General features: G+C 40.3%; 1 protein-coding gene across 4 annotated transcripts in view; it reads left to right on the top strand.

Annotated features, from left to right (window-relative positions):
- Pak5 (p21 (RAC1) activated kinase 5) overlaps positions 1-21,230 on the top strand; it is a 312,771-nt gene extending 291,541 nt beyond the window's left edge. For 3 of the 4 annotated variants that reach the window (XM_004661518.2, XM_045157197.1, XM_045157198.1), the window contains 5 exons: positions 147-280; positions 1,000-1,126; positions 14,580-14,705; positions 16,782-16,916; positions 18,995-21,230. In XM_004661518.2, coding sequence (XP_004661575.2) covers positions 147-280; positions 1,000-1,126; positions 14,580-14,705; positions 16,782-16,916; positions 18,995-19,150 — 678 coding nt within the window. In that variant the 3' untranslated portion in view covers positions 19,151-21,230. The remainder of the gene's footprint in view (positions 1-146; positions 281-999; positions 1,127-14,579; positions 14,706-16,781; positions 16,917-18,994) is intronic. The other variant, XM_045157199.1, reaches the window with a different exon arrangement.
- The last annotated feature ends 1,988 nt before the right edge of the window (positions 21,231-23,218 follow it).

Genomic DNA, 23,218 nt, shown 5'->3' with positions numbered 1-23,218 from the left:
TACCCTGGTACCTTTTGGCTACAGTACGTTCTCAAAAATCCCCACAACAATCAGTACCTCTCATCTGAAGTGCTGATACGACCACAAGTGAAAAGAAGCCAAATTTCATCCTCACAAATAAAACTGTATCTTTTTCATTCATCCAGGTTGTGATAATGCGGGATTACCACCATGACAATGTAGTTGATATGTATAACAGCTACCTTGTTGGCGATGAGCTCTGGGTGGTCATGGAGTTTCTAGAAGGTGGTGCCTTGACAGACATTGTTACTCATACCAGGCAAGTTTCTTTGTTATCTAGACAAATAATTCAGGGTACTACCTCAATGACTATCTTCATAAATTATAAGCACTTTGTACTCAGCACACACAACTTCCCTTTCTACTATATTTCCTGGGCTGTCCATTATAATTTCATGCATGTGTAGGCCATTCATTCAATGACCATCCATCTTACAATTTGACAGTTGGTACTACCCATTGTTTAACTATCAGCCAGCTAGCAAGAATGCAGGTCTACTAACAGATAACAGAATTTCCCATCACCTTCATAGCATTCAGGTTCATCATCATGAATGGGAATGCCATTTCTATGTGAATGAGCACAGAAGAGAAGGGCAGGGGATTAAACTTTTATGTCAGTGTAATAAACCTCCTATGAGACAAAAATTCTTCAATTCTTGTTGAATGGAGCCTATCAGGCATTCCAGGATCAACACTATAAGAGTCCATGGTTGTGTATTTGTATTAATGACATAAAAACTGCCAAGTGAAGTCACTTTCCTTTGAGCTGTGCTGGCCCCCTGCCAGGCTCAGCTTCAGGCTTTATTCAGTGGAAATCATTCTCTCAGGGGGATTCCCTTCCTTTACCTGCAAATTTTCCAAACATGGGCTGGAATCAGAAAGTAGTTCCCCAAAACTCCAGAAAGTGGCACCTCTTGAGCATTAGGAAGATATTCTTAAGCCTGTCTTGCTCCTCAAATGTTACTTCCTTTTTAGAATGAATGAAGAACAGATAGCCACCGTCTGTCTGTCAGTTCTGAGAGCCCTCTCCTACCTTCACAACCAAGGAGTGATTCACAGGGACATAAAGAGTGATTCCATCCTCCTGACAAGTGATGGCCGGGTAAGGTTTTCACATGGAGTCCCTTCCATTCATTCCTCCTGTCATGGTATTATTTGCTTAAAAACACTTTCTCATAATTATAGTTTTTGTTAGTCACAAGCCACCCACTACACTTCCCAGGACCTACAAAGAGAAAATTACTTTCCCATCCTCTGTGTCATTCTGTTACTCAGAATTACCTGTGACCTGAAACTGGTGGGTAATTTGCCTCCTTTAAGATGAATGTGGGAAGTGACGGTAACAGTAGAAATATCTTCCTTTTACTTACATTCATTTTTAGTTGGATGTTTTAGGGCTGTCTATTCTCTTCCTTTACACACACATACACTCAGAGCCTCTGCATCCCTTGAAGGAATACATAAACAACTCCCATTAGGTAATTTGATGAAACATTATTAAAAGGATGTTTACCCAAGTGTAAGCAGATGCAGAAGGCCATAAGAAACAGTACATTACAATGAATGTGGTATTCTGGGATAGACTACCATTGCCCCATGCCTGAAGAAGTGGGGTAAGGGACTGGCCAGTGGAATCTGGAAGAACAGATTGATGTACTCAAGTTTTCTAGACAGGGATTCTGATTTGGGGACAATGTCAGACCACATTGAACCTGCAGAAAGAGCTGAGGAGTAAATATCCCTGCCTCATTTAATCCCTAATTTCTAGTTGCCATTGGCTCAACCCAGCCAGAAGCCAACAGTGAGGCCAATGAAGACTGACCTCACAAAATTCAGAGAAAGGAAAAGAGGAAGTCTGAAAAGGCAGATAGAAAAGGATCACAGCATATCTCAATCACAAAATACCTCCAACCCCAGACTTCTGTGTGTCTTATCATGGGAACCTGCACAAGTTATTCTATTGAAATGCAGAAGCCACCAGGATATAGGACATAACAAACTGGTGAGTTCACATGTCAAGGAAGGCCCAGACACAAGAGTCTTGAATCATAGATTATCACAGTGTAGACTCTTTTAACATCCTTGAATCTCACCAGAGGTAATGACCCTGGGATGGATGAAGACAGTGCTCCTTCTGTGTACCTGTTTCAATGTGCCTCGCTTATATATGCCCATTACACAGAGGGAAAGAGAAGTATGGGAAGAGGGTAAGAATCCTTCCCTGGCCTACCTAAGAACATACTGAGGCAAAGTCCCACAATCACAGTGCACAATTTGCAAGCACCAAACTGATCTGTGAATCACTTCTGGGGCCTGGCACTTGTAGGGAAATAAAGTTTTCTCTCTCTGTGCTTGGAGATAGGTAATATAAGCTTCCTTGTTTGAAGTACATACATATCTGATTCAAAGTCAGACAGGGTCTAAGATAGAGTTATTGTTTAATCAGCTTACTTAAAGATTTTCACTCTCCTCAACACACAAGATTACTAAATCACTCAGTTGTCATTCTCAAGACTAGAACTTTTTAAAATAAATGTCTTATTTATTTATTTATTTGAGAGAAAGAGGCACAGAGACATACACAGAGTGAAAGAGAGAGTGCAACAGGGCCTCCATCCTCTGTAAACGAACTCTAGGCGCATGCACTGCCTTATGCATCTGGCTTATGTGCATCCTGGGAATTGAACCTGGGTCCTTTGGCTTTACAGGCAAGTACCTTAACCATTAAACCATCTCTCCAGCCGAAGAGCAGAAACTTTGTCTCAAACATCTCCTGCAGCTCAGTACCCCCATTATAGAGGCAGGAACATGGCAAATACTATGTATCTTACTGGATCATTCTTATCTTCATTGAATAAATACCTTCTATATGCCTGATATGTGTTAGAAACCTAGGCTCTAAAGATGAAAAATCACTTTTTTATTAAGCTTTTTAGCAGATGAGAATATGATAGTAAACAAATGAATGAGCTCACTATCAGACAAGTGCTGGTGAGTGGTAAGATTTCTGTGATGAATTTGAGCAGGTAAGGAGGCTAGAGCTCTGGTATAGATGCCAATCAAAAAAAAAAAAAAAAAAGAGGCCTCTCAGAGGTGGGAACATTAGAGGCTCTGGGGAGATTGGGTCTGTAGCTATTAGAGGAAAAAGTGTTCTAGGCAGAGGGAACAGTCATCATGTTAAGTGGGTTTTGAGTTTCTCGACACACTGCCCAAAGTTTTTGGATTCTCATGTCAGAACAGTATGCATATAGCTTCCAGTGGGTTTCTACAGAGGAAGGAAACATTTTAAAACATAAAGAGGACAAAGATGGAGTGTGACTACAAGAAAAGACTCAGTGACTATTTTATACTAACCTACCAGAGCATGGAATTATATAATGGGAAGACTATTCATTATCATCAGCTTTTATTACAAAGTACTCAAAACTCAGACCCTAAGTCAATGGCCATTTTAACAATGTCCTATGTGGCTCTGGGAATTGATTAGTCTCTGGCCTGTGGTTAGGTGCATAGAATCATGTAGAATCTTTCTCACTCACATGTTAGATATTAGTGCTTCTAGGTGACTGTGGCTTAGCTGGAAGACCTACTCTGTGGCCTCTTCAGGCAACCTGGGCTTCTTCATGACATCATAACTGATTCAAAGAGTGTGTCCCAAGGTAAAAACAAGAGTCTGTCAACAAAGTGAAAGCACATGGTGTTTTCATTACTTAGCCTCTGAACCAAATAACATCACTTTCACAATAGTCACTAGCCTTTCCAGATTCGGTAGACTTCTCCCTAGTGAGAGCAAAATCAAATCACCATACAAGAAGAACTCATTAACAATGCAGGTGATATTAATTGTTGGCATTGTCAGAAAATACTACCTTCTTCTCAAGAAGTACTGGACTCTTCCAGTTGGGTATGTTCAATATCATTAGCATTACAGAAATGCATTTCAAAACTGTAGTGCAATATCACTACACTCCTGCAGGTGTCCAGGATGAAAACTAGTGATAGTACTATTCATTCATACACAGCTGATATAAATATAAAAAATTCACCACTCTGAAAGTTCCTCTCAAAATTACTTTGTGGACAGCAATGATACTCTTGGTTACTTACCCCAGATAAATTGGAAGCTTAATTTACAAAGAAACCTTCATACAAGTGTTTATAGCAATTTTGTTCACAATTGTTTCAAACTGTAAATGATCTAAATATCCTTCAAAGGGTGAATGATTAAACAAACGGGGTACATCCATAGTCTGCAACATAAAGGAACAAACAGTTGACACATATAAGCAAGTAGATGAGCTTCAGGAACATTGTGATCACGGGGGCAAAAAGACAGTCTTGAAAGATACATGCTGTGTGATTCCACATAAATGACATTCATGAAAGAACACGATTACAGAGATACACAGCAGATAAGCAGTTGTCAGGGGCAAGGGCTGAGGATCTGTGGCAATAAAGGGTTAAGCTAGGGAAGTATTGTGGAGATGGTCCAGTTTGAGATCTTGGTTGAAGTGATGGTTTTGTAAGGCAACACATGATAAAATTTCAGTACACACACACACACACACACACACACACACACATACACACATACACACACCTGTTCATATGCTATACACACAAATGATATTGTGTATAATGGAGTGAATCTTTATAAGCCGTATAGGATTTAGCAATAACAATTTCTTGGTTTTGATTCTATACTACATTTGTATAAACTGGTAGTAGGAAGAGCTAGATCCATTTTTTTTCTTGGTACTTTATAGAGCCATCATTTAAAATAAAAGTTTAAAAAAATATCAGTGACTTGCTCAGATACAAAAGGAAAATATGGCTGGGTGTAGTGGTGCACGACTTTAGTCCCAGCACTTGGGAGGCAGAGGTAGGAGGATCGCCATGAGTTTGAGGCCACCCTGAGACTACATAGTGAGTTCCAGGTCATCCTGTGCTAGAGGAAGTTCCTCCCTCAAAAAAAAAAAAAAAAAAAATCAAGAAATTAAAAAAGGGCAAGTCTTTCCTGGATTTATACAAAACTACAAGATAAGTTATTTTCTATCAACTAAATCATTAACTGTCTCTGATGGGCATAATATCTAATGAGACTGTAACTTGTGGTAACCTTTGGCAGTGTGGTATCAAGTTTGAAAGAAGAAAATAAATATCATCACATAGGTAGCTCAAGAACCATTGATGTCATTTGTGAAACCTTGCCCCACAGAAGGATACCAGGCAACAGGCTCAGTCAGAGGGCGTCTACCCCTTGAAAGTAGGTGTTGAATAGAATCATCCCATCTTTCCTTGGCCTGGAACTTGCATTCAAGAGATGATACTTAGGGGCCTCTAGATACATGTGACTCAGTTTTGTCAAAGTATATGGCATGGAATTCACACCCATGACCTAGTAGTTCCATTGATTGAAAATTCATACATATAAGTAGACTTTGTTATATGTCATATTTTTTACTATAAATTTATTTCTACACTTTAAAACTTGGGAGATTCTATGTATATATATTTATTATCTATCTTCCTTGAAAAGTCAGTCTGGCCACACTGTGCCTAAATTCCCACATGGAGGTAATGGAAGTACAGTAATAAATGAATACCTCATAGCAGGTACTATGAAGGCTCCCCCCAGAGTTTCATGGAACCCCATCTTTCTTGATCACCAGCTCCACTCCAAGTGCCATCACCTGCATCTGTGTGCCTGAGGACTCTCCCTGGCCACTGGGCTCTGCTCTTGTAGGACAAGCCAAGCTAGAATGTCCAAAGGTCAGTGTTCAACCTCCATACCAGTAGCCCTGAGACATGCTAGGAGTTGGTGCTTAAGTACCCCAGCTCTGTCACCCTTGGATGGAATACTGTGAAATACTTGTTCTGCATAATCACCCAAGCCTTCTCTGTAGCATTGAGATGCAATTGCTCACAGTGATAGATTGCCTGGTAATCCCTGCCTTTCCTTCCTGATCATATTTAAGTATTTTGCTGCCAGGTTTCCTGTATCTGCCAAATAAATAACTTGCTTGAGTCCTTACCTTGAAATGTGCTTCTCAGGAATTAGCTGTTACTAGCTAACATGGTGCTTAGAAGTAATGCATTTGTGCCCCATCTTCCACAGAAGATGAAGGAAAAATAAAAGATAAATGGATACAGACCAACATCAGGGCTTTGTTACCACCCCAATGCCTCTTTACTGTGTTGCTGACAATCAGCTAGAACCAATATCTCTTCTCCAATAGTGTGAGCTCCTCTCTGGCATTCATTAGCTCTACCTGCCAACTTAAATGATTAACATTAGCCTTATTTCCTTTGTCCCTTTTATTTTGCTGTCTCTCAGATAAGTAGCATCTAACAACTAAGAGATAGGTGAAAAATTATTACTCAAGGGCTATTTTCATTTTTTCAAAAAATATATTTTATTGTAAGGAAAGAGAGAGAGGGAGAGAAAGAAGGGGGACAAAGAGAGTGGGCATGCCAGTCCTCCAGCCACTGCAAACAATCTCTAGCTGCATGTGCCACTTTGTGCAACTGCCTTTATATGGATAGTGGGGAATCGAATTGGGATTGTTAGGTTTTGAAGGCAAGTACTTTAAATGCAGAGCATCTCACAAGTACCACATATTTTAACATATTTATTTATTTATTTATTTAACAGAGAAAGGGAGGGAGAGAGAGAGAGGGGATAGGCATGCCAAGGCTTCCAGCCCCTGCAAACAAATTCCATATGTGTGTGCCCCCTTGTGCATCTTGCTAACATGAGTCATGGGGAATCGAACCTGGGTCCTTTGGTTTTGCAGGCAAATGCCTTAACCACTAAGCCATCCCTCCTGTCCCAGTACCACATTTTTTTAAATTTTATTTATTTATTTATTTGAGAGCGACAGACACAGAGAGAAAGACAGATAGAGGGAGAGAGAGGAGAATGGGCGCGCCAGGGCCTCCAGCCTGTGCAAACGAACTCCAGACGCGTGCGCCCCCTTGTGCATCTGGTTAACGTGAGACCTGGGGAACCGAGCCTCGAACCGGGGTCCTTAGGCTTCACAGGCAAGCGCTTAACCGCTAAGCCATCTCTCCAGCCCACCACATTTTTTTAAATGAAGAGAATTGGGCCTATGAAATAATTTGCCAAACTCCATTCTGCTCCATCAGTCTCCAACACTCCTCTAGACTCACATCCATCCTCCCTTCCAGCTTTCACAAAGTGACCTGGTCCCAGTACAGGAAATGCTGCAGGAAGTTGGGAGACCAGGATTTTGTTCTCTTTTAATGGTGCTGTATGGCTTTGGGTAAGCTCTTTCCACTCTCTGTGCTCTGGCAAATGACATTGGGAGAACCGAGTTCTCTGAACAACTCATAGTTAATGTCTCTGATACACACCCTCTTATCATGGAGTTGGTGGGCCATAAGTAGAGTTGGAAGCACTGTTGCATCGTCAGCCTGCCCCTTTCTATTCAATTTCTTTCTTTCTGGATCACTGAGCTCAGTAAAGCAGACATTCTCAAACTTTAGTGAGAATCAGAACACAGTGGGGATATCAGCAAAAACAAACAAACAAAAAAACCTTATTCCCTGGTGCCACCTCCAGGCTGCAGGAATGCTGATTCAGTCTGGTTGGTCCCCTTCTGTCAGCACTGCTGACAGGCTTGCAGAGGATGATGAGGTCATACACATTAGGAATGACTTGTGGGAAGCACCCAGGAACTAGACACAAAAGCAACCATCCATCACTTTAACCCTTTAATCCTTTAGAGTGTATGCAACATAAAGAGAAAATATTTTGATTTCAAACCTGAAATTGTCCTGGGGATAGGCTTTCTTTTGTCCATATCTCAACCTTCCATCCCACACGGGGTCCCTATTTCCTGGCTAAAACACACTAGAGGTGGCCGAGATCTCAGTTCTGCCCAAACTCTAAGCTCTAGACCCTTATCTGGTTCCTGTGTAACAAACCAACAGACCTGACATCTCCTTTGAGGGGCAGACAATGAACTCACTGCATTTTTCTTAGCATAGCTGCATTAGGGAGGAAGGGCTGGTTTACTAAGCAGCCAAGTTATACAATTCCATCTAAAACAAGGCTCATCTCTCAGCAACTGTGTGATTTGCTTTTAAAATATGCCTACATTGCTTTATTGTGCTCATTACTTGAGTTCGCATTATCTACTTACAGATTTATTTGGACAAATGTTGTGTGCAATTGTACTATTTTAGAAAATTGTCTGTTTTATGTACTTTGATTAGTTAAAAAAAATCACACAAAAGCACGTACACACCTATAACAGAAGAACAGGCCTAACTTTCAAGTGTCTAGTTTCAAGTTCTTATTTTACATTTTTTCAGGAGATAATTACTAGGGTGCCAGACTTTGAGTAGTTATTTTTGGTTTTTTTTCATGTTAGCAAAAAGTAACCCACAGTAATGAAGTTTAAAACTGTCAATACCAAAATGTTCTTTAATCATTCCAGTTTATTAAATGTATAGGCAAGTGAGATGATTGTTTCTCCCTTGTATCTGTGATGTAAATATACTAGCGATTTTGCTTTGGAAATAACTAATCACTCTCACACACATGTATATGTATTCACACAAGTATACAGAGAGAGAGAGAGTATAGTTTCTAAGTTTCCTAAAACTTACCCAGACTTCTTCATAAAGCTCTCTACTGGCTAGATTCTTTTGTAAATTCTCTGTTTGAATTCAGTCAATTAAATTTAAGCCACTTGAATAATTTAAGCATTGTCAATAAAGTTCAACCACACTATTATGAAGCCTAGCTGATGACTTTTAGAGCTCAGCCTTTCAGACTTGCCACTAGCTCCTCCCTCTTTCTCATGGTGGCCTCTGGGAGGAAGAAGAATGTGCCATGTGGGATCTCAGGGTGAAGGAGGCAAGATTCATCCTCTTTATCATCTCTAGTTCTTGCTTTGGTATGCCTGCTGTCTGGCCTGGCGGCCTCTGAGACTTAGCAACTGGGCTGTTCAGGAGGACACCTATGTAGGATGCCAGAGACCCAGCCATTTCCCCCAAATGTTCAATGCTCTCTTTTTGGCTAACTCCATATCTCAGTCATAGCTTGAACAAGGCGATGTCTCCATTCCCTCATTGGGATTTGGAGAAACTTCTGAATCCCTGAACATAGGCCATGAACTATGAAAGTCAGCATCTCTTCCTCATGTCCACATCTACTCCCACCATCACCTCCTCTCTCTCCAAGGAATGGCCAAAACATGCTCCGATGCCTTTCCCCAGTATATCTCATTGTTAACTCACTGTTAAAATACTATAATAGTTTCACACTAGTTGACTATGGCTACTGCTTCAAGTCCTTAGAGTATCCTCTACACCCCAGCCTTTCCCAGCCTCATTAAAAAATGAAGAGTAACTCCAAGACTCTGCTTGACTTTATGATGACATCCTGATTTGTTTGATCTGAAGTGTTTATTAATTGTTCTAAATCTTGCACAGAGACCTTCTCTCCATGGCTTGTGTGGGCACAAATGCCACAGATTTTTTTGAAGCCCATCATCATCTCAGTGGGCTGGTGAAAAGGTACATATATAAGGAACATGAGACATGGCCCAATAGCATCACACCTCCCCTTCTGCAACTTGTCCCAGGCTGAAAGGGGCGGCCTGTAATGTTTTCACATATTTGAATCACTCCTTTAGCACTAGGGCAACAGGATTATGGACCAGCTACCATAGCTACTGGGGCTTCTTCACCCTGTGGTGGTTAAGTTTTGTTGTCAACTTGATCAAATTAGGAATCCACAAACATTCCTCTTGGACAGGTTTCTGAGATTGCTTCCAGGAAATAGTAACTGAAGGAGGAAGTCCTTCCTCCAGAGTGTGTGGACCTCCCATTGGTGAGCTATATATTTATATAGAAGTTCTGAGACGACACAGTCCCCCTTTTCTAGCTGGATGCCTGGACTGGTAAGTGCCTTTTACCTGACTGCCCCCTGATGTTCAACCATACGTATATCTACCCTATTTGGCTATCCTTCATCAGTATTCGAACCAAGTCTCAGCCTTCCAAGGTGTACTGAAGACCAACCGCTCTCCAGGAATCCTCCAGGCCTTCAGTGCTAAACTACAACTGCTGAGGCATCCTGCCAGGCACTTGACTCTCAAACCTACAGACAGCTATTTCTGGGCTATCAGAACCTATTCCAATAAATCCCTTTTTAATACCAATTCATTCCACTGGTTCTGTTCTTCTACAGATCCCTGACTAACATGTAGCCCATGGGAAATTCTATGGTAGTGTGTCTTCTACTACATAATATGCTCTTCTGTGCCTCAATATGAAATAATCTAGTGGCAGGTGTTTTCCCAGCATCCACTGTTTTCCTCCCTCTTAAGAACCACACTGAGGCTCTAGAATCCCAGAGCAGTGCTGCTTCTCTGGCAAGTGTCCTAGGTACAGGGACACAATTAGCACTAGGAAACAGCTCAAGATTGAGTGCAGGCTGGCCTCTCTTGAACTTGGGAATATAGAGGTCCACATGGGCTTTGGAGAAAGATTCCCAAGGACATGATTTGGTAAAGCATTGTACCCACAAATTGAAAATACAGTAAGAAATGCAAGCAGAGGTAAGCTAGGAACAGATGGTAGCATGACCAGTTCTGTCTAAAATGCCTAGACCGTTCCAGGTTTTAGCACTAAAATCCCTGCAACCCAGGAACCCCGTTTGGCTCCTAGGAAAGGTGGCAGTGTGTGAGAAGAGCAATGAAGGAGGAGGCTGGCGATGCTGAAGGAGCTGAATCAAAGTCATTTGGGTGGACTGCAGTGTGTTCCAGTCATCCATGGGGAGAAGAAACATGGTGAAAGTGATAAAGATTTTTTTTCGGGGGGGGGAGGTTCAAGGTAGGATCTTGCTCTAGGACAGGCTGACCTGGAATTCACTGTGGAGTCTCAGGGTGGCCTCGAACTCACAGTGATCCTCCTACTTCTGCCTCCTGGGTGCTGAGATTAAAGGCACACCCATGCCTGGCAAAAGTGATAAAGATTTTGTCATGAAGCCAAAGAGATGAAGTCCTGTGAAAAAACTTGCCCCTGACTCTACACTTGATCATAAGATGTGACTTCTTCCTCTTTTCTTAGATGAACCGTGGTCTCTTTATTTTAAACTATAGGATCCAAATCAAAGGCCGAGGGTCTAATCAGCAGGTCTGGTGATGGGGTGCTGAGATTCTGCAAATGTAACCAGCTTCCAGGTGATATAGCTGCTACTGCTGTTTTAAATAGCAATGTCCTGGATCCCATCCCTCTCTCTTCAGGAGCCCTGTCAGCAGTTAAATGAGATATATATGAAGTATTTTCTGGCATGTATAAGCACTCAGTGAGATTGAGTTAGAGTATAATTTCCCACTACTTTGTACTGGACAAGATAACTTTATAAGACTACCATTGCATATTGGCCCATCATTGGCTGAACAGTGTTTATATAACACATGCCTGTATACACATATTTCCGGTAGGATCATCTTCTTTGCTCCAGATGGACATTACTTTTGAGGACAACTATTCAACCCATGTAGAGTAATAATTATTCTTATCATCATTTTTGTCACATTTGTACTTACAGGAATTTTTCTATCTACATTAACACAAAATCTCACTTCTGGTTGAAACCCAGTCTAAGACCTGCCTTCCTACTGAGACTAGAGACAAGCATGGCACCCTCCCTGTCAAATATTGTCGCAACTCCAGTTGTAAATGGCTCTCATCTTCCTGTTGCATCACAGCTGTGAGCCATGCTTTGTTCTGTGTCCCCAGATTATTGTCTTTTCCCTTCTTGGTGTCTTTCTTGGTAGTCTCCTGTAATGTTTTGATTTTCGTCATCCAAGCTTACCAGCTTCTTCTCCTGTGCAGTAGCTAAACAGGGGTTCTCCATCACCCCTACATCTTGAGGTCCTGCTAAAGTATGTTCCAGTGATCAGTGACCAAGACCTTTGAGGTGCAAACTCTGTGCACTTGTGACAACTCAAGATATGTGCATTTTACTGTATGTAAACTTCCTCTCAGGTGTAAACAAACACTAAACTCTAGTTACTACTAAATTAAGAGAGAAGTATACTGATGTGAGCAATTATATTTGATATGCTTCAAAAATAACATGGGGTGGGGAGACAGAGAGGTGCATGATAAATCTCTTAGCAAAGCATTGATTTCTTTTAGTTTTACTGTGTGTTACAGTTAGCTTCTCATTGCTAGGACAAACACCCAACCAGACTTACAAATTCCAGAGGAAGCACCATCAATGGTAGAAGAAGATGGCTCACTTCCATAGATGCATAACAGAAAGACAATATCAAACATCCACCAGGCATCAATGTCCAGAGCTCCAACTGCTCTCCAAGCACCTTAGGGTGGGACTCAAGATCTGTCCCCAGTGACACCTCCTCCAGATGGGCTACTGGAGACCCAAGTTTCAAGCTCAGTTCTTAATCCAAAATAGCTGAGTCTATGGGGCCATACATTCAAACTACCACATTATGTGTTTGGAACTTTTCCTAATGTAAGTTGGAGTTGTAGAGGATCTTGCCTCCAGGTCAACCCTCTCTGCGGAGTCCTGATGTTAGAGCAACATTACTTCATCCGTCCTTCATCCCCAAGGGCTTCTTTCATTTCTTATGATTGAGGATTGTCCATTCATTCAATCACTTGACTTTGAGTACTATGAACTAAACACGATTGTTGGCTCTTACGCTACAGAGATTATTTTTTTTAATCTTTGCTAAGCCAGGTGTGGTGGTTCATGCCTTTAATCCCAGCACTCAGAAGGCAGAGGTAGGAGGACCACTGTGAGTTCGAGGCCCCCCTGAGACTACATAGTGAATTCCAGGTCAGCCTGGACTAGAGTGACACCCTACCTTGAAAAAACAACCAAAAAAAAAACTTTATTGAAGAAATGGGAAGAATAAAGGTTGATTCTCAGTAGTTCAGCTTCAGTGCCTGGGAAGGTGTTTGTGCTATTAACTGGGACAGGTAGGATGAATGTGAGGTCAGTGTTAGGAACAGAGAGGGGGGGGTACTGAGTTTGATGGAAAGTTTCTCTGGCCATCCTTATGAAAGCATACTAGCTGGAAGTAATAAGTTGCTGTTTTATTTGTTGTGGTGCTATAGGAATCAAGCTCAAAGCCTTGGGCATCCTGCACTGAGCTACATTCCCATCTCAAAATAGAAGTTTGGATAGAGTAGAGTAGTCTGAATTCTGCATGAGAAGGAAAAGAGTATCCAACAAGAATTAGTAAAAAGAGGTGAGGCTTAAAACTAGAATCCTAGGAACATTCCATATTTAAGATGTGGATAGCAGAAGGAGAGATGGGATAAGAAAGATTGAGGAAGGAAATTCAGAAAATTATGAAGTTTTCAGGTGGACATTCTGAACCATTGCTAAGCCATGCTAGACTGCTGGTTTCTTTGAATTCTGTTGTCACTAACAACTGTAAGCTGCCCATTAATGTTCTCTCCAGTGAGATCATCTGAAATTCAGAGCAAGAATTCCCAGCCATAATGGAGTCCTAGACATTTGGAAAGCATAAGCCAGCAGGTATCAAGCAGACCAGTGTGTTCTTCTTAAGTGTATTCTCAAGAGCACAGGAGCTCTGTGCAAGGATCTACACAGGGTATTTTATGTTGTCAAAGATAAATAATATACACATACCCTGTGCCTCAAAAAGTCACCTTAAATGCCTGATAGCCGAGTGCTCATACAAAGTATCTGTGCCCATCTTTCCACTTACATAAATGTTCATATTGACAACTGTGATTGTCATGGGCAAAGGAGATAAAAAAAAAGAGAGAGAGAGAGAGAGAGAGAGATTCAGCACCGAAAGTATTATCTCAGCATCTGAGAGAAATGAAGATCTTGCAATATGGCAAATACAGAAAAGAGGATGGCAGTTTGAATCATCTCATGGTACATAGATATCTAAATGTGTTCAACTCCAAAGAATTTTGAATGAAGCCATGTGTATAAAGTTCACATGGATGCCAGGTGTGGTGGTACACACCTTTTATCCCAGCTTTCAGGAGGCAAAGGTAAGAGGATCACTATGAGTTCAAAACCAGCCAGAGACTACATAGTGACTTTCATGTCAACCTGGGATAGAGCAAGACCCAACCTTGAAAAAACAGAAGGATAAGTAAATAAATAAAATTCACATGAAGAATAGCAATTAACTTACTTATACTAAAAGCATCATCAGGTATGAATTTGACATTGTGAGTTTGATATTTAATCAATACATTATTTGAGGTATAGTTACTTAATGGTTGTCCCTTAATTTTTCAAAAGATACACTCCTTACAAGTTCAGACAGATGAATATTAATCTGGTAGACTCTTGAGAAGAGCTTTTCAATTAAAATAAATTTATGATTTTGTCAATAAAAGGGCCTGATAATCTCTTCACCAATACTTCTGAGGACTGTTAATGAATTTGGATTTAGAACCCTTGTCCATCTTCTAAGTCTATGTATACATTTCTATATCTAGCAGGAAGTATTTTAAAAGTATTTCATTCATTGTTTTCCTCTCATTTCCAGATAAAGTTATCTGACTTTGGTTTCTGTGCTCAAGTTTCCAAAGAGGTGCCAAAGCGGAAATCGCTGGTGGGAACCCCCTACTGGATGGCTCCTGAGGTGATTTCCAGGCTACCTTATGGGACAGAGGTAAGGGGGTAGCAGCTGTTGTTTGAGGGTGGCTGAGACACAATGGCCTTGAGACTAGACTTTTGGCTCTGTAATTGACCCCACTCACTGAGTTGGCACAGAGTAGGCTGTGGCAGAAGGAACACTGGCCACCATATTGCAGTATTTATCCAGAAGCTTCATTGGGGCCCTGCAATGGTCACTAAAATGCTGACCCCACTCTCAGTGACAGGCTACACAGTGCAAGGTGAGGCAATTAGAATAGTGTTCAGAGACAGGAAAGAGGCTTGGAGAGAATAGAAAGCACTGTTTAAATGGGCAACAATACTCATGGTTTTTCCATGTGACTATTACAGCACTCATTTCTGTTTCCCATGGGAAGGAAATCATTACATATGAAGGGGAAGAATTTAGATATATGAAAATGAGTTGCCAAAGAGAATGGAAGAGACCTGCCAAAGAGGGAATGGTGTAAGTAGGCTCTTGCAGGCACATGGGCACAAGTAGAGAGCAAGGGTCTCATTGTGGAGTGCTTACACATTATCTTGTGGATGGATGGAGAAAGGTGGCCAGGACTTGGGGGATTGTCTGTGTGCTTAACATAGACTCTGCTCACTGTCCCTCTTTTGTGTGACCTCCCCTGAACACCAGGCTTCTTTCTCTCAGTATCACTGAGAATGCGATCAGCATTTTAGTGACCCAAGAGATAAACCTGACAGTGAGGGTCACTGCAAGACATAGAACAGTAAAGCAGAGGACAGATAAGAGGGGTGATGAGGCCATGACAGAAAGTGACTAGACTGTGAATTTATAGCTGCTCATCATGTCTGCTCATTGTTCTGCCTTCAAATTCTTTATTGGAAAGACCCTATGTGTCATCTCGTCCTACCTCCCCTTCCAGAAAACAGTTTTATAAAGCAGGGGGTTAAGCACACTGCCCTAAAATGATAAAACATAAGTGTAAAACCCTGAAGTGGATTTTAAAAAAACATTCACGAAAACCTAACTTGTGAACATTTCACAAAGTATTCTATATTGCACAATGTAATTCCCTGAAGTTTGCAAAAACTTTTCTCAATTCTTTATAGCTAACATGCAACTTTATTCTCTCTCTCTCTCTCTCTCTCTCTCTCTCTCTCTCTCTCTCTCTCTCTCTGGCTTTTTGAGGTAGGGTCTCACTGTAACCCAGGCTGACCTGTAATTCACTATGTAGTCTCAGGGCGGCCTTGAACTCACAGCAGTCCTCCTACCTCTGCCTCCTAAGTGTTGGGATTAAAGGTATGCACCACCACACCTGCCTTTTTCTCTATTTTTATCACATAACAGTGGAGGATTTTATCTTGCCTTCCAAGGCTCAGGGGGTAGTGAGGAAGAAAGAGCAGAAAAATTGCAAGAGCCTCAGTGTGGGTGGAAATAGCTTGCAATACCATATTTCTCCCATCCCTGCAGAGACTGAATGAGGCTTCTTGGTCCCCACAATAAATACCAATAACCTCACAGAAGACCCTCAGTAGAATTGGGGTGGGACAGAAGAAGTCTGTATGTGCAGCCTTTTTATTAAAAGAAACAATAATTTTTTTAATGTTGAGCTTTTTAAAATCTGCCCTGAAAAACACTCAAGCACAGAATCGAACAGGATAAAACTTTAAATTCTAAACTTTAAAGTGTTAAATCATTCATATTTTCATATTTTTTATTTATTACACTTAGTTATGAGAGAGAGAACATGGGTATGCTAGGGTCTCTAGCCACTGCAATGAACTCCAGATGCATGAATCTCCATGTGTATCTGGCTTACATGGGTTCTGGCAAATTGAATCTGGGTCCTTAGGCTTTATGGGAAGCACCTGAACTGCTAAGTCATCTCTCCAGCCCTAAGCTTTACATTTTTATTGAATTCATAAATTTTCACTGAAGCTGTCTTTTTAAAAAGCAAACGAAGACCACTTGTAAAAATCCTGGCAACACAATTCAACTTAGTGTAATTTATGACAAGTTTCAAATTTGTGAATTTATGAATGGATCTTGTGGGATTTACAGATATAGCCATCATTTCCGTGTTCTGGCCTGACATAACCAATGGGTTCTGCCTAACAGGTGGACATTTGGTCCCTTGGGATCATGGTGATAGAGATGATTGATGGCGAGCCCCCCTACTTCAATGAGCCTCCACTCCAGGCCATGCGGAGGATCCGGGACAGTTTACCTCCAAGAGTAAAGGACCTACACAAGGTAAGAAGTAGCATGTGTTTGTAGTTCCAGAGTTGTTATTTGATAGTTCAGCCTCTCTGTTGATTTAAAGAATGGGTTATCAAATCCAATGAGAAGAAAAGTCCGGGTCTATGGACATAGATTTTGGAGGAGCCAAGATCTTTGTTCTATACATTCACTGGACAAATGATTCAGCATCCCCAGTTCCAAAGTTTTTGTCTACAAATGGAGTATGACCAGCTCTTCTTCTAAAGGGCTAGTTAAAAGTTAAACATGTGCCCCACTCAATGCCCACTCACTGAGCAATTGTTACCTGCTGGGAACTTCTAGTTGCTAGCTAGGTTTCAGCCCAAGGCCCCCGATTTCTTGATTCTTGTAGATCTTGCATTCTAGGTAGAGCTATAGATAATAAATCATAGATAAATCAATGCACAAAATAATACCAGAGAGTGGGGCATTCTGTAAATGGAACAACATACCTTGAAGAGACAGAGTGTGTAAGAAATGGGACATTGAAGAACAAAGAAGATCTGTCTAGAAGGGGTCATCTGAGCTAGATCTGAAAAGAAAGAAGGCACTGGCTATGCAAAGATCTGGAAGAGGAAAAATCAAGGTCAAGGACCTAAAGGTAAGAAAGGTGGCTGTCATGCTATAGCAAGAAGGCAAGGATAGGATGTATCACAGAGGCAAGTGCATGCTAGATCTCATGCAGGGTGATAAAGGGCACATAAATATAAGGGGACTGGTGTGGCCATTCCACTTTCCAAGATTTGCCAGTGAGGGCTGAGCTCAGGCTGATTGTAAGCCTGAGAAGCACCCTGCTAGTCTGTCACTTCTAGATAGAAATTTCCATTTCTAGATCAACCTGTCCCAACCATGCTTCCCCTCGATCTAGTTCATGACAGGGGAAGAGAACATGAGGCTGATTCTAGGGCAGAATGCAAGCAAGCACATTTAATCACCAAGCAATCTCCTCAGCCCCTAGGGAGAATAGTTGGAAATTTCACAGGCTCCTTTTTCCTCTAACCTAAACTTTAGGGAACAGAGCCTCATTTATATAGGTGGTGGGGACCTGCAACCAAAAGAAAACCATTAAAACTCACTAAGAGTTTGAGACTTTAGTCACTAAAGTTTATTAAGTTTAAATAAGAAAAATGACTAAATGCCATATGAAAATACCCCCACACCCAGTAGAAGTGAGTTCTGCTATTCTTATTACCATATAAAAGAGTGTCTTAATCCTAATAGTCAAAAACTAGAAACAGCCCAACATTGTCTCCAAAATGGATAAAGAATGTGTGACATAACTGGACAGTGAATACTACACAGCAATGAAAAAAAAAAAAACCTTTGTCATATACATCAGAAATGACTTACATGAACACGGTATTGATTGAAATAGCTTCAGAATAGTTCACAGTATACTCAGTAAAGTTCAGAGGCAGGAAAAACTAATCTACCATACTAGCAGTAAGGAGAGTCATTCATTGTCTTTTCTGGAGAGACTAATACTGACAGGAAGAGGCCCAAATAACCCTCTGGAAATACTAGAAATGTTATACATGAAACCACAAATAGATGCATGCCTATATTGAACTCCACTGGGCTATTCAATTATGAACATATACATTGCGTATAACTACAATATACCTCAAAAAAGTAAATTGCAAAAGATTCAAAAGAAAAATGATGTCTGTGTCAGATAGCCTTGTGGAAGCTTATTTCTCTCCATGAAAGAGAAGGCCTCAGAACCTGGATAGTTGCATTGCTGGAAAAAATCAAGATACTCCATACTTATACTATATTACACATGTGACCAGCACCTGTATAATCACTTCACAATAGTTGCTTCTACCAGTGGTTTTACCATTATTATTTTACTTAGTAAATAAGTTTTCACTATTTGTAGCCTCATCCTTTATCCCATTTTTTAAAACTTTGAAAGCAAAAAATGAAGTTAATACCTACTTCCACTTCCACATTTTTTCTTTAAGGTAACATTCTAGAATTTGAAGTTGTTGATGGAATTGACTTGGACATCATTTCAGGAGACTTGGCTAGGTTTCTGTGTTCAACATGTCGTCTGTGTGTTTTCACAGGTTTCTTCAATGCTTCGAGGTTTCCTAGATCTGATGCTGGTGAGGGAGCCCTCTCAAAGAGCTACAGCCCAGGAACTCCTTGGACATCCATTCTTAAAATTGGCAGGTCCACCATCTTGCATCGTTCCCCTCATGAGACAATACAGGCATCACTGAGCAGAGATTCATACAGGAGACAACACTAGGCAAGGACATGAGACTAATTCAGGAGAACATGAGGAAACCACAGAACATGCCAAAGGCCTGTGCATTCTAGACCAGCTGACTGGTGGGACAGTGCAACAACCGGCAGGGTTCAAGAGACCAGGGCATCTTCTTGTGTCTTAAATAGGCATCTCTCCACTGACAGCTGACATGGTCATTTGGAGCATGGCTTTAACAAGTCACTACTATATATTTTCAGCCCTTCATCCAGCAAATAAGAAGGACTCAGTACAAACTCCGTTATGATATCTCCTAGCCACATGCAGGGTACCGCATAGGATTTTCTATATTGAAAGAATACTTTTCTGGCAAAAAAAAAAGAAAGAAAGGAAAACAAAAAGCACTTTTTTTCTTAATGGTAGCAGTGTAATGTATTTTGCAATGAATTTGTAATTTTTATGTACGATAGTTTTGATAATTTATAGTATTTGACGTCATGTAGCCATTGTATCAGTGGAAGTAATACTTGTTTACTAGCAGGAGTTTGAACAAAGCCTTTCCTACTTTTTTAATCCCTTTCAGAGAACCAACAATTCTTTAGGAACTTTGAATACTGAATGACTCTCAATCACCATCAGCTTTAGTAGAATATCTTTCTTATCTTAACAAGTGTCTTATGTGATGGAAGAAGAGTTAAGAGTGATGGTGATGGTGTGTACATTTCACATATCCAACCAAAAACATAATGAAATAAAATTTGAGCCACAGTAGACCATCAAACTATTCCTTAGGATAATGCTGAATGTTTTGAAAAAAAAATCTTTTTTCTTGTACCAAATCATATTGGTATACCAAGATATTTCCCTTTGGTGCCCACCTTCAAATAAGTATAATGTTCCCCCTGTGGCCAAATTTCCCTCCCAAGGAGCAATTTCAGTGCTAGGACCATTGGACTCTGTTCCCCAAGTTGAATGTTCTGGTGAAACCATGGGAATTCCTGTCTCACAAAGGGAAATGAGAGTTAAACAAGGCAAGATGTTTGGTTTTGTTCCTCACCATTTAAAAAACTCTGTATGCTAGCACACCAAACTCTTGTCTGTTTTGACCTTTACACCACAGTATTGATCACTGTTGTTCATGTATCATGATAGAAGTCTGAACTGATGCTAGCAGGTGGATTAGTAAGGGGTACTTTACCAGGTAAGAGCTGGCTTCACCAGTGACCATGTTATAATGTATTTCCAACATAGGCGAGTTGTGCTGCTGTCTAGATCTTCTTGAATGTTGATAAAAATGAATGACTACTACAATACATTTTGTGTTGCTTGTTGGATGAATTTGCATGTTATGTGTAGGCCAATGTAGATTTGCCTTTAAAACTCCAGAAGAGCTACATAGTCATCGTTAGTTTCTGTTATTATGCATCAAACAAAAGCCATTTGTTACCGAACTGGAAAACCAGAGGCTTTTCTTAATGACTTTACTGTAACAAACATGAAATTGCATTTGTGAAAATTCTCTGGTTACTCTAAGCATAATTAAGAATTTTTGTAATTAATAGGTTGATAATTATTTATTATAGTTTAAAGGGGAAAAGGGGCATAAAATGACCTTCTCTGGTTATATTTTCAGTTTTTCCCCAAACTGGAAATGCATCACCAGAAAGAGGATCTATAATTTTATTTCATAAAACACAGAAAAATCAAAGTTGTATGTAAAATATCAAGGTTTTAATATAAGTATGTAAGAAAAAAGCAATCTGACTTCAGAAAATTACAGTCCTAAAAATTCATGAAATGGGTTTTTATAGTTTCACCAGGACTATGTAGAAGTAGAAAGAAAAGCAAAAGAAAATTCTTTTATAACAAGAATAATCATTAAGAACCATTTCAGGAAAAATAGTGGATTTTGGATGCAAACATTTTTGACAGTGTAATTGAAACTTTTTCTGTAATTTTCTTATCGTTGGGTATTTTGAAGTATTTGTTGAGTTTACCAAAAGTTACTGTAGCCTAAAAGGATCAGTGAGCACTAACCATTGGCAGAAACTGCACTTGCAAATAAAAATAAATGTTTGCCTTTTTCCCTATGATGTGATTGGAAATTCTGGTGGTTTTCTGAACTTGTTTTACTAGATAAATAGGTTTGTTTGTGATCTTAGGGAATGTAAATGAATTAGTTTACAGTCATACATAACATCACACTGATACATACTGAAAACAAGCACTTCCATCCACTGAGGTTACGAATAGTGTATTATTGTAATACAAATGCCCTCTTGAGATTTTCAAAAATGCTAAATTCTGGAAAATCAAGTTCAAGGAAAGCCAGATATATGGAAGAGGACTTCCACTCTGCCTTTGCATCCCAAGGATGTTGAATTTATCTGTGGATTTTCACCCTCTCCAGAAAAGACATTTTTAAAACTTGGATTAAAGAAGGTAGTGACAGTCTTTGGCCTAGAATAAAGTCCTGGGCTACCTCTTCCTCTTTCAAAAAGAAGAAAGTGGCCTTGAACTCTTGACAAGAGGTGTGTTAGTTTTGAATTAGAATGGGATTCTTTTTTTTTTCAAAACTGGATCAGGAAACTGGAATGAAAGCAAGTTATAGTTGTGTTCCCATGACCTACATGGAAAAGCACACAACATGGAAAAGTCACAACTACTGAAAGGATAAAATCACTCCACATAGTTAACAACTCAGTGATTTCAAACCTTTTAATCAAAGGAACAACTCAGTCTCATTAAAAAATAGAAATGACCTTCAGGGAGAAAGGTGGATTGTATCTGAAGTAGACACAAAATGCACAAGTAGGGGAGCTTTTTGAAAGTGACATGATGCCCTACAAATCCTTAGCATTTCATGAATGTGCAAGATGCCAGTCAGTTTGCTCATTTTTATGTGAGTGTTTTGAGTTGTATTTCCATTTTTAGGTTATATTGTCTTAGTTTGGGTTATGCCAAAGTTAAAAAAAAAAAAAAAAAAAAAAAAAAAAAAAAAAAAAAAACAGGGCAATGCTTGGGATGTATTTTCTCCATATTGAAACATCCCCTGCTGGAGGAAAGAGAGAGGCTCATGAGACTCAGGAAGCTGATAAACTTATAACACTGGAGTTGGGGAGAGGTCTCCCAAGGTTATTTAAGTAATAAATAATTATTGAGGAAAGGAAATTATTAAGAGGAGCTGCCTGCAAGTTGAGCAGGGAGATCAATGGATACAGCTTTGATGACTCATTACCCTTGCTAGAGGTGGGGCTTATTGGTGATATAGCAGTCTGAAAACTATCCATGCTCCTTATGTAACCCTGATAAACTCATTAGTTCACCAAGCTCGACCTGGATAAATAGGTTGTTTGGTCTGTCATCAGTGCCCTATCTGGGATAAACAGATGTGTTCATGTATCCTCAGGATAAAGCAGGCAACATATTCAGCACTGCAGTAGGAACCAAAGATCACTGATGAGGGAGGGAGAAGTTGCTTTGCCCCTGTGATGGAAGATCAGGCATGCAACCAAGGCAAAGCCATCTGAGCATGGATCATCTTTGGGAATCCTAGAGTGCACCTCTCCTTAAGGTGTATGCCTCCTTGATTAATGAAGTCTACTATAAGAATATGGGGTTCCCCCAAAGGTGGCTAGTAGACTAAAGAATATATTTCAACCCTGAAAGAAGTACATATGAAAAGGGATTATAAGCCAACTGTGGTGGCAGCATTGCATGGCCTTTGCTATGGGCATTTAGACATGCAACAGGCTCTTCTGACTCCCCAGAAAAAACATGCGCATGCAAAGGAGAACTTACAACATGACAAAGACATGTAGATTCTACCCTCTGCATTAGTCTCTTATTTGGCAGGAAACAGGAAGGATAATGTGGAGGTGTTAGATTGCCGTTTCTAACAGTTGGTAGGATATAAGGGGAAAGAGTTCTAATTAGATTTATGCTAAAAAGCTTTTCCTGGCATCCAAAAACTTAGACTTCATGGGAGGAGACAAAGAGTGAGGAGGAAGAGAGCACAGTAGAAGTGAGGTGATAGAAGATATAACTCAGATCTGATTTAAATACAGGGAAAGGGAAAAAT

This window comes from Jaculus jaculus, chromosome 8, assembly GCF_020740685.1.
Source record: "Jaculus jaculus isolate mJacJac1 chromosome 8, mJacJac1.mat.Y.cur, whole genome shotgun sequence".
Classification (NCBI taxonomy): domain Eukaryota; kingdom Metazoa; phylum Chordata; class Mammalia; order Rodentia; family Dipodidae; genus Jaculus; species Jaculus jaculus.
The sequence above is the reverse complement of the archived record's forward strand: the minus strand, read 5'-3'. Positions and strand labels throughout refer to the sequence as shown.